Here is an 11014-nt window from a genome sequence, read left to right on the forward strand (position 1 = left end):
TGCAAAAAATAGATATGATATTTTATTGAATATAACTTTCAAAGAAATGGTATACACTGTTCTCTTCTCTTGTACAGACAATCACCAATCTCATCGTGTAAATGTGAATTAAATTATGCGTGTACAAACAAGGCAGATCATTGGCAGGCAAGAAAAAACCCCAGACCTACTGCCCAATTTCAATTCCATTATCACCTACAACAATCAGGAACAGCAATTTCTGATGTACCATACCATCGGTTTAGAAGTTCTAACAAAATCACTGCAGCAGAGTCCTTTGCCTTCTTCACACTAGGCATGGGCTCCCCCACACAATCATCAGTCCATCCTCTGTCCGTAGTATTCACGCGCACCGAGTAAGTAAACCTCTTTGCATGGGCCGGACCACCTTCATTTACACACCTGTACCCTCAAAGAACAAAAGTGTCTGAGGGATTTGTTTTACAGGAGAACAAGTAAACCACAGAGAGAGATAGAGGTGCATGCGGTTATATGTAACAAAATTGGGAGACATCTTGATGCGTTAAAAGAGCGTGACAAGCCAAAAACAAGGGGTTTTCTGCATACAGCTTAACATTTAAACACATAGCTCACCTGTATTGAGGCATAGGCCATTGTCTCCTTAGGCATATGTCATTGAGAGTCTGTCTTGTGAATGTCTGGACATCATTTTTCTTCTTCCCATCGTCACTCTTTTCCTTGCATTCCATCTCTTTCTCTTTCAGAATAACAAGTGCATTTCTTGCTGCCAATTTCTGTGCCATTTTCTTTTGGGGGTTCTGGGCAACACCAATTTGAACCCCATCTACAAAGACCTGAACAGTAGCTACATTACCAGTTCGTGTTGCTTTGTACTCCAGACCCTCTGCCTGCTGCTGACAGCGTTCTTGAAGCTCACGAACTGGATGCATGGGAAGTGTTTCTGGCGTCACCATTGGATGTAATAGTGGTTGAAAAACCTGCAGGCAGAAACTTGAGAACTTGGCAGAAATAACTAAAATCAATATCATAGCTTTGGATTTTGACTTTTACCTTCCAAACAACAGAAGTATTAAGGTCATTATCAAGAAAAATTGCACCAGCAATAGATTCAACGATATCACCAAGTACTTTTGGTGCCTTGCAGTCTCCGAGACCAAAGGAATTAAACCCTGGTTTACTAAGTTCATCTTGGACATCCTTCACAAATTCACGGATCTGTACATGAAAGGGAAGCATGAGATCCAAAAACATGTCAAACAAACTCAAAAGGCGATCTATAAAGTTGAGTTTGCAATTTCATCAGTAACGAACCTGTGCTTCGAGTGCACTTGATCCATGCCGAAGGTGCACATGTAGCTTATGCTTCACAGCAACCCTTGCAAAATTCTCATTATTTACAGCTGCAGCCCGCAAGTCAGTTAAGTGACCCGGTGGGAGATCAGTATATGTGAAGAAAAGATGCCTTGTTATCAGATGATCTAAAACAGCATCCCCAACAAATTCTAAACGTTGGTAGCAAGAGACTCCAGATGAAGGACGTGAAGCATGAGTAATCGCTTCCACCAACATTCCCTTCTCTTTGAACTTGATATTTAATGCTTCTTCCAGCCCATCAAAGTCTATACTTCTCATAATGCTATCAGGAACTTTACAAGGCAAAGGTATTTCCTGTGGGCTGAAGTCCACAGGAATACCAATCCAACTCATGAAGTGGTTAGCAGCTTCTTTCCCACCCTCAACGTAATAAACACCAATTAGTGCTTCCACCGCATCAGCCAACGTCTTGCTAGATAGCACTCGGTAACAGCTTGAATCACCCTCTATCTCACCATCTTCCATTACATCAACCTCATAGCCATCGCTGTACGCACCCTCTGACATCTCTTTTTCTGCATCAGATCCTTCCTGGCCAAAAAATGATGATGATGCTTCTTTGGTATCTTCATCAAAGACAGGTAATACTCCAGGTGCAGCCCATCTAGATGGGGCAAACCGATCTGCTTGAATGTAGGATTGTAGTCCTTTGCTCAGTGCATACTGATACAATACCATGTTGCTCACCATCTGTTGCCTCATTCTAGTGAGCTGCCCCTCGTGCTTCTGAGGGTACTTAAGAAAAAGAAACTTACTGACAACCCATTTAAGGTAAGCATCCCCCAACAGCTCAGCCCTCTCATAGCAGAAAGTCTCCTGACACGAAGCTGCAGTCAATGCTTCCAAGATCTGTAAATTAGGCAGAAAACATTGTCAAGGGCCTCACAATACCACAATCTACCAGATAGCTTCTGTGACTGAAATACCTTAACAGCAACAATAGGATAATCAATCAAATCCTTCAATTGAACAGCAAGCAGCATACTCTCTATTCTCCTCATTATTGAAGGCAACCGTTGGGCACCTCGAACCAGAGACCCTGGTAGTGGGTGAACTAAGCAGAGTTCTGGAGGCAGCATTACATAATACGTCTTATCTAGCATATCTTCAGGCTCACCAGCAGCAGCTGCACCGCCAATATGACAGTATGATAATTTAGAAACTCATAAGGATTCATACAAATATAATAACTACTATAAATGTAAAACACGTGTAACAGTGAAAATAAATTACCATCTGATGATTCAAATCTTGGAGAGAGAAGATTCTTGCAGTATGAAACACCACGTCCTCTTATAAGAGGTTGCTTCTTGTACAATAATTGCACCCCATACCTATCAAAGTTAAGTATCAGAAATGAGTAACCAGAACGCACGAACACTATTGTGCATGAAGAAGCAGAAGTCTTTGGATCAAGTAAAAAAAAAACACAGAATCTACTCCGGTTGTGAAATGTCTGGGTTACAAGCTATAATTGTATACCAGAAAATTCACAACAAAAGTAGATACATGATTCTTTGCCACAATGATTTGTCTTCTAGCTTCTTTCTGCACAATAGTCCAGTGCGTCACCCATCTCTGGGAATGAATTATGAAAGATCAGAAACCACTAATTGAAACTGTGATTGAAAAAAATATTAATAAACTGAAAGCATACAGTACCCTTGAGTTACCAAATCGAGAAGCTATACAGGGTAGTTTCTTACTTCTGTTTATAGTAATCAGCATAGGAGCTGTACTCTAGCGGGCCCAAGTATCCCTCCTTCCTGGGAAATGAATTTTCTGCATTCATGTCAAAACGTACAGAATCTACATAAAACCTTTTCCCAGAGTGTGCAGCAGTCACAATTCTTCCCACCAAATCATTTGCATCAATGACAGAATCTGCCATTACCAATTTCCCAGGCAGTGGAATACCATCTGATTCACCTTCAAAAACATCTCGATCAGGAATCAACCCAGAAGCTTTTATAACATCAAACTGTGCGACTGCGCCTCTAATGCCATAAGTAGGATGTGCTTTCTGTCCAAATGCCATACCATAGCGTAACTTTCCAAACCCATACTCTCTTCGGTCCCCACCAAGGGTTCTTTCATTTGTACCCAAATAAACATCGGGCCGAGCCCTCTGAAGTGGATTGTTCCACGCATCCATGTCAATTATCTTATAAACAAGATCCCAGTCAAGTTCTTGCGTCGGATCTAAACGTCCTTGAACAACTGGTACAAATAGATACGCTTTTGAAGGATCCCAAGGTGTGGTTGAGGGTTCAACATCAATATCCAGCACAATGCTCATTAACCTCACATGGAAACTCTTCAGTGAAACCAACTGCAAAAAACAATAGCAGCAGTTAGAGATTTTTATTCCCAGGGATGCACATGTGAATGGTTCCAGGTCTAAATCATATGAGCAGATAAAAGTCAAGAAACCTGTTGCTCTGTAATCTCTATGGATCCCCGGAAAACAAGAGATGCCTTTGATACCATGGTTCGAGCAACAAAGAGATCCATCGTCATTGATGAGACCTAAACAAATGAACTTCATGAATAAATTCCAAGCTAAATCCATCCCATTCATACAACATACATGAGAATTTCTGGCATTACCTCTGCATCCATTTCAGCACCAAAAAGTATAGCAAAGTCTGATACTTGCATCACAAATGGATCTTTTGAGGTACCAACATTTACACATTTTATTGTATACATGTATAACTGAACCAAGTTGGAATTGTTGCAGCCATCCTTACCAATCAAAATCCAATCCCCCTGCCACAATAACAATTATGTCAGAAGAAAATTTTAGTGATTCATAGCCCAACATCCCAAAGGAAACACACAAACAAGTAAATGCTGGAAAGTGTAAGCAAGCAAATATTTTCCAGAAATTACATCTGATTGTGAACAGAACCAAATAAAACATAAAAGCACGCTATAGAGCTTTAAGACCATCAAGCGACAGTCGCAACATGCCAAGATGTCAGCAATAGCTGCCTCAGATGTACACATAAAATATTGCTGTTTCAAACAAATATTGTGAGAGCAAACATAAAATGTAAAGCAATAGTAGTAGCAGCAGTAAACTTCTTGTAAGTATAAAATCTCTGACACCCTCAGAACAAGTGCTTTCAAATACAAGCAATTCACCAGCAAACAACATAGAATAACATAGACATATCCCACGGTAGCAAGGAAATGACATGAGAATCATATAAAGGTTGAATCTATAATCGTATTTCACCATGGATGGAATTCCCATAATGGGCAAGCACCAGACACCATATCAACAGAGATGTCAGGACAGCTAGATAAAATCAGCAATCCATGCATGCCAAATATTTGCCTGCACATTTATCATTGTGCCAGCAAGAGCCCCAATCAGGATATATTGTGCATCCAAAATGAACACGTTCACATTTTTCAATATTTCTTAAAATCTAGGGGTGAAGGCTGGCCCATTAGAGCCCGACAGGCCCAAGTAATTTGATTGGGAAGTGACAGTCAAATTACTTGTCAGCTAAAGTAAAGAACCATTTTGCCAAGCAAAAAAATGTTCAAGCAACACTATTTAATAAAAGAATAAAAAAGGTTCAAATGAATATCAGCCAACTGCCTTTAGTTCTTATTCCTAGCACAGTACACAAAAATACTAAGGAGACAGAGCTGGTCAAACTTAATCTTGGAGCAAAATTCAATTTACTGAATGCATCAATCCTCCGACCAAATGCAATCACAGAATACATTTTTATTGTGAAAAAAGCAGAAACATGAAATTTAAGTCATAAAAATTTTGACATACACAAATAGTACCATCCCCCTTAAAAAGCACGAGTGAGTCTGTGTCCCATGCCCAGCCAACACTTCCAATATTGCATCAAGATAGTGCAACTACGATAATCAAGATGACATGTCAACTATTTGCTTCCTCCCAAAAATGACAAATGAACTTTATGATTTTATTTTTGGACACTCTTATAGCAACATATGGGTTGTGAGTTGTTGAATTGTTTCACATTCCTATTTAGTAATTATGTATATCAGCTTGCTTCAACCACATGTATAATCAGATAATAATGCTCCCTAGTGGTATAACAAAATACAGATAAAACAATCACATAGTAATATACCCAGACTTGGACCTAATTGGAACCCTAGACATGCAATCACCCAGTCCAATCTGCCTCACCCACTCACACACTAGAGGATAGAACTAAAAAAAAACCCACTCGTAGTATCTCTGCCACACCCTCAGGATAGAACTCCCTATGTCTGGCAGTTCCAGGAAGTGGATCTCCTTCATCATTCTGATCAACCTTCTCTGCCTCTTCACTGCTTCCCTTATCAGGTAAAAGCATGTCGGTGAATGCACCCATCTCATGCAGCTTCTTGCACGCAGCCAAACAAACAGCCTGGAAATGACAGAGATGTGAAAAACACACTAACAGTCCCGCTATAAGCAACAAGAATTGCATTAACATGCCTGTTGTGCAAGACGCATTGAACTGCATAGAGGACCCTCCAGCTTTTCGAATGGGGCATTGCAAGGAAGTTGAAGTTTGCATGAGTATTCAGTAGAACCCCCGGGCTTCTCATGGCGTTCCATGATGAACTCAGGGCGAAGAATCGAGTACCTAATTAGGAGGTTAAAACAGGCATACAGAAAGAAATACAATGAAACATGCTAAATGCCCAATCCTGCAACAAAATATTCCCAGAACTTGAAAAAGAAAAATACCTATCACTTGGCAGCTGAGAGCAGTAGAAATGTATAAGCCCAACCGCAGAGTTTAGACTGACAACAGCACCTGTTGACTCAACCTGATACATGGATCCAGGTGCCGTCTCAACTGAAATAAACCTTGAATTGCCCTTAAGATGACTAAGGTCGGTTCTCTCAATTGCCTCCTTCCGCAAAGTTTCCTCACTATTTCGTGCATTCCTCAAAAATGTTTCATGTGATAAATTACCCCTGACATTTTTAGTGGTTTTAGACATTTGAATTTCATAAATAAGAAGAGAAAGGTTTCATTGAAGAAGCACACAGAAGGTAAAGGAAATAACTGAAAAAATAGACCCAATGCTGTTCAAAGAACAAGTTGTTAACTTCCATGACCATACATGCATGTTAATAAGTTCACCAAAAGTTTATAACCTTGAAAATTTTTAGGAGATGGTGGGTTCATGCATTAATTGTCACGAAACCACCTATGTTATCTTAAAATTTGCTAAGAATAAAACTTGCATGTTAATTGTCATGGAAGTTGATAGCTCCCATTACACATGGAGCTGTCAACTCCACAGCCTTTTGTGGAGATTCACCACAAATTTATACACCTAACAAAAATAAAAATAATATGATTTCATGCATTAAAGAAGTGTCACATATTCTATGAATACCAAATTGTATTCTCTTAAAAATGCTATCTGGAATACCAAATTGCAAACCGTATGTGGTAATTGAATCTTATAAGACTATTTCATTGTCATACAAGTTATCCAATTACAATACATCCAATCACAATGTGGAATTCCAGAAAGGTTTATTAATATCAAAGTCAATGATTTGAAGTGCGTAGTATGCCAAGCATACTGCAACCCAATTCTATATACAACTGATTCAATTCTAGTAGCAGGATGATGATACCTATTATGGTGGATCAAAAAAATGTTGTGTATGTGTATGTCTTCAAAGCCCACAAGCTTATCCATGAACTGACAGCAAATATAGGAACACGTACCTCTCCAACATCAATATGTAATCAGACCCAGGTTTTCTTGCCCGACCCCTAGACTGAATGTATGCCAAAACTGTTTTAGCAAGATCAAAGCGAATGACAACATTGCACTGCCGAATGTCCAGGCCTTCCTCAGCCACGCTAGTAGCCACGAGTAATGTAACCTGCAAATTAGAACCATCATCAGACATCACCTAAGAATTTACTCGAACATAAATGAACATATTAGACCCTCTATGAGTGAATATAGAGAAAACTCAGATTGCAATGAAAAGCATGTACATACACGGCCATCACGAAATTTAGAAATGGTTTCTTGCATTTGACACGTGCGCATTTCCTGATTATTGTTATGCCCAATCAAGCTAGCACATTTGATAAAGCTTAATGACGGAAGCTCAGCAAACACCTGCTCTCTTGTATAAAAAACAAACAAAGACAATATGTAACCAAGGGAATTTTTAGCCTACATCACTAACTTTTTTTTTTAGAAAATAATTTTTAGACTATACCACTAACACTAAAGTCTAAAGGACATTATCATTGACAGATTTCATGTTTAAATTAAACAAATAGAAAGGTAGTTAAACCATCAACCTTTGGAAGAACCAACGCAGCGACAACTCGCTCTACAAATATGATTGCACGGAAATCCTCCGTATGTTGGTACTTCAGAAGTATCTTAATCAATGACTGCACTTTAGGGGTTACCTTTCCATCTGCTACTGCCGCACCAATTATCACATCAACATGTTCTCCACCAGAAACAACTACATTACAAACAGTGGGCAAAGGAAGTCAGTGTATCAGCTGACCAGAAACAGAAGTTTAACAAGTAAAAATCATCAGATTTTTTAACTGGCCAGGGAAAGCAAAAAGTCAAGATGAACATAAACTACAGAAATTTAACAAATTCTTATCTAAAACAAAATCTAATAAGCGAAAGTACATAACAGATGAAAGTTCCTCTTTATTTAAAAAACATAATTTGTGTTACACAAGCACATCCTTCACCCAAGAAAAGCAACAGGCACTTCTAATTTGTTAAATATACAACCGCTAGTATTATTGTTACTACTACTAATCATAGTCACAAATATCGCCGATTCAATGAAAATATCACGATATCATCGCAAAATATTCACAGAGCGTTATTTTCCTAATAATATCGTAAGATTTTAAAAAACTCATTTGTTCTGAAAATACCGTGATATTATCGTAGCTTTTCACGATATTATCGGCAAATATTTAATACTGAAGTGGGTAACCTAACATTAAAAACTTCCAAAAGTGATGCTTACCTGACATTGCCTAGTAAAGCCACCAAGCTCTTTATAGAAAGAGGCGCTCAAAGCCCAAGGGTGTTCAAAAGCGAACATTAAATTGTTTAAATTTTAAAAGTGGTGGACATGAGGGCCCACCACTTTTGAGTAATAACTGTGACATAAAAAGGGGCATTGTCCCTCTTAAATAGAAGCGGAAAAGGCACTTCGGTCCTCTTTCGAATGATGTGGGACTATTTTTGTTGACAGTTCATCAGTATACAGCTTATGAGCTTACCCATGGTTATATACCACCATTTACCTATTTATACGTAAATCTTACCAATGTTTTCTTATTATACATTTTTATAATATTTTTTGATAAACCGGTATTTTCCATAGATTTCCAGATAAAAAAGGATTTTCAAAATCTCCTGAGATATTACATTGCCGAGAACAATAACTATGCTACTAATCCTAGCCACTAAAGATATAAAGCCTCCATTCCACATTGAATGATTTTTTTCCAAATAAACGGTGAAGAAAGAATCATTGAGAATCTTAAAGAAGACCACTCACACAAAACTCACTTGCCTTTTTCCTTTTTCAAAAGGAAAGAAGACTCTCATTAAACGTATAAATATGCGCACAATACGGGTGACCAATAATAACCCTCAAAGTCAAAGACTAATATAAGGTAAAAAAGACAACAAAAGAAAACACAATGTTAGCACTATTTTAATAGATGAGAGCATTTTTATCGGAATAACTGCCATTCAAGAATTTGCACTTAAGATGATATTCATGCTTTATTGATTATATATATGGGGCCATATTTGCTACTGTCGTTTGTAGGTACAAATGTTATGCCTCATTTTTTTCTTTTCCCTTTTTTTTTGTTTTTCATAAAGGTGTGATCTACATGTTTTCTTAGTGGGAATCAGCTCAGATCATCCCATTACAACACATAGGCAGGTTTTGATAAGGCTTCAAAAGCCAACAGCTTAAAATGTGTGATACTTTCCCAGATCATAGAAATCGTAGTTTTTCATAAAAAAAACATGATTCAAAAGCCCATCTCCACTATTTTCGACATGCTGAATTTATCCATGAGGTCCGACTGGATCAAAACAACCTCCGCCGTGGAGATGCAGAGGCACTTGTATCTACAAACAATTGTAATCAAACATTACCCTATATATATGGTAATGATAGGGTGCTCCCGGAGTACCTACTCCCACCTAATAGAAGCTTTAGATTGTCAAATTTCTTAAACTTTTTTAGTTGATAAGACCATATAGATATGATCTATAAGCATTATTTAGTAGAAAACAAGTCTTGGATCATGTGATTATATCATATATGTATGTTTTTTAAGACCTTTAAAAATCAACAGCTCACAATGTATCAAAATTTAAAAAGTCCTACTTTTATGTCCAAACAACATGATCCAAAGCATGATTCCTATCAAACAAACTATGTTGAGTAAATCCATAAGGTTTAATTGAGAAGATACAACCTACAACCATGACTTCTAGTATGTGGGAGTAGGTACTCCTGGAGCACCCTAGCATTACTCTTTATATATATATATATTGTGTACTTGTGTAAGACCTACAAATTTGTAAAATTTTTATTGTAAAGTTATCGAAACTTCGAAATAATATTGTTATTATTCAAAACATAAGATATAGTAAGATCAAGAATGTCAAGGAATTTAAAAACTTGAAATCCAAATTCCATGTTCAAATTGGTTATTGGGTTATAAATTGGATATAAATCTCGGTAAGATCCGTGATCCAGTACCAATAGTCATTGGGTCCACTGGGTGGGTTTGGATTTCAAGTGGATCTGGAGTCCAACCCAAGACTGGATATGGAGTGGTCCAAATCCTAATGGAATGGATCCAACTTGGATCTTGATCCACATCTATGTCACAGGGATTCAGCCAACCAGGTGCCGCACCCTCGTCGACGCGACGCGACGCAGGTGCGGCACCTGGTTCGGTTAGCCCGAAGAAGAAGAAGAAAAGAAGAAAAACACGTCGAGGGAGGCTCGCCCGAAGAAGAAGACAACGAGGAAAGAGAGAGGCGAGAGGGAGCTCACCTGAAAGGGGGCCGGAGGGCGCATCGTTGGCACAAGAAGGACCGACGTCGGGTGGCCGGAAAGCCAAGGCACGCCGGACATGGGGCTTGCTGGCGTCAGGTGGCCGAAAAACGAACGGGAGAGAGGGAGCCTGCGGCGGGGCTAGAAGGCGAGCGAGGAGAGAGAGTGAGCAGCGTGGGGGAGGGTTTCTCGAATGAGAAACCCTACCCTGTGTGCTTTAAATAAGAATGGGTATGTTTTATCGGGTTTGGATCCGGGTCGGATCCGAATTCGACCCGAGTCTGATTTTTTTTTTTGCCGCACACTCGCACCCATGTTTTTTTAAAGTGCCACATCCCCACACCCACACCCATGTGACATAGATCCAAATAAGAATGATGAGGATTCAAATCATGGGAATTGTTGAGAATAGGTGGTTTTAATAGCTTTCACATCATCTCCTGTAAGAATGATGTCATCCACATATACCACCATAACAACTATGTCAAAGCTAGTTTTCTTTATAAACAGTGTATGATCTGTCTCTACACAGGTGGTTGTGCATCGATCTCC

The 11014-nt window shown here is 38.9% G+C and overlaps 1 protein-coding gene across 2 annotated transcripts in view; it reads right to left on the bottom strand.

The window, feature by feature from the left end:
* Nucleotides 1-11014, bottom strand: part of LOC149816184 (endoribonuclease Dicer homolog 1-like) — an 18801-nt gene continuing 7787 nt past the window's right edge. For both annotated transcript variants that reach the window (XM_089987826.1, XM_089987827.1), the window contains exons 6-20: nucleotides 7692-7864; nucleotides 7381-7503; nucleotides 7098-7258; nucleotides 6095-6328; nucleotides 5840-5990; nucleotides 5586-5768; nucleotides 3967-4128; nucleotides 3790-3885; nucleotides 3063-3688; nucleotides 2590-2690; nucleotides 2283-2482; nucleotides 1294-2205; nucleotides 1033-1197; nucleotides 595-959; nucleotides 1-402 (exon numbers count right to left, since the gene is read on the bottom strand). In XM_089987826.1, coding sequence (XP_089843952.1) covers nucleotides 192-402; nucleotides 595-959; nucleotides 1033-1197; nucleotides 1294-2205; nucleotides 2283-2482; nucleotides 2590-2690; nucleotides 3063-3688; nucleotides 3790-3885; nucleotides 3967-4128; nucleotides 5586-5768; nucleotides 5840-5990; nucleotides 6095-6328; nucleotides 7098-7258; nucleotides 7381-7503; nucleotides 7692-7864 — 3863 coding nt within the window. In that variant the 3' untranslated portion in view covers nucleotides 1-191. The remainder of the gene's footprint in view (nucleotides 403-594; nucleotides 960-1032; nucleotides 1198-1293; nucleotides 2206-2282; nucleotides 2483-2589; nucleotides 2691-3062; nucleotides 3689-3789; nucleotides 3886-3966; nucleotides 4129-5585; nucleotides 5769-5839; nucleotides 5991-6094; nucleotides 6329-7097; nucleotides 7259-7380; nucleotides 7504-7691; nucleotides 7865-11014) is intronic.

This window comes from Nuphar pumila, chromosome 14, assembly GCF_984573655.1.
Source record: "Nuphar pumila chromosome 14, dmNupPumi1.hap1.1, whole genome shotgun sequence".
Classification (NCBI taxonomy): Eukaryota; Viridiplantae; Streptophyta; class Magnoliopsida; order Nymphaeales; family Nymphaeaceae; genus Nuphar; species Nuphar pumila.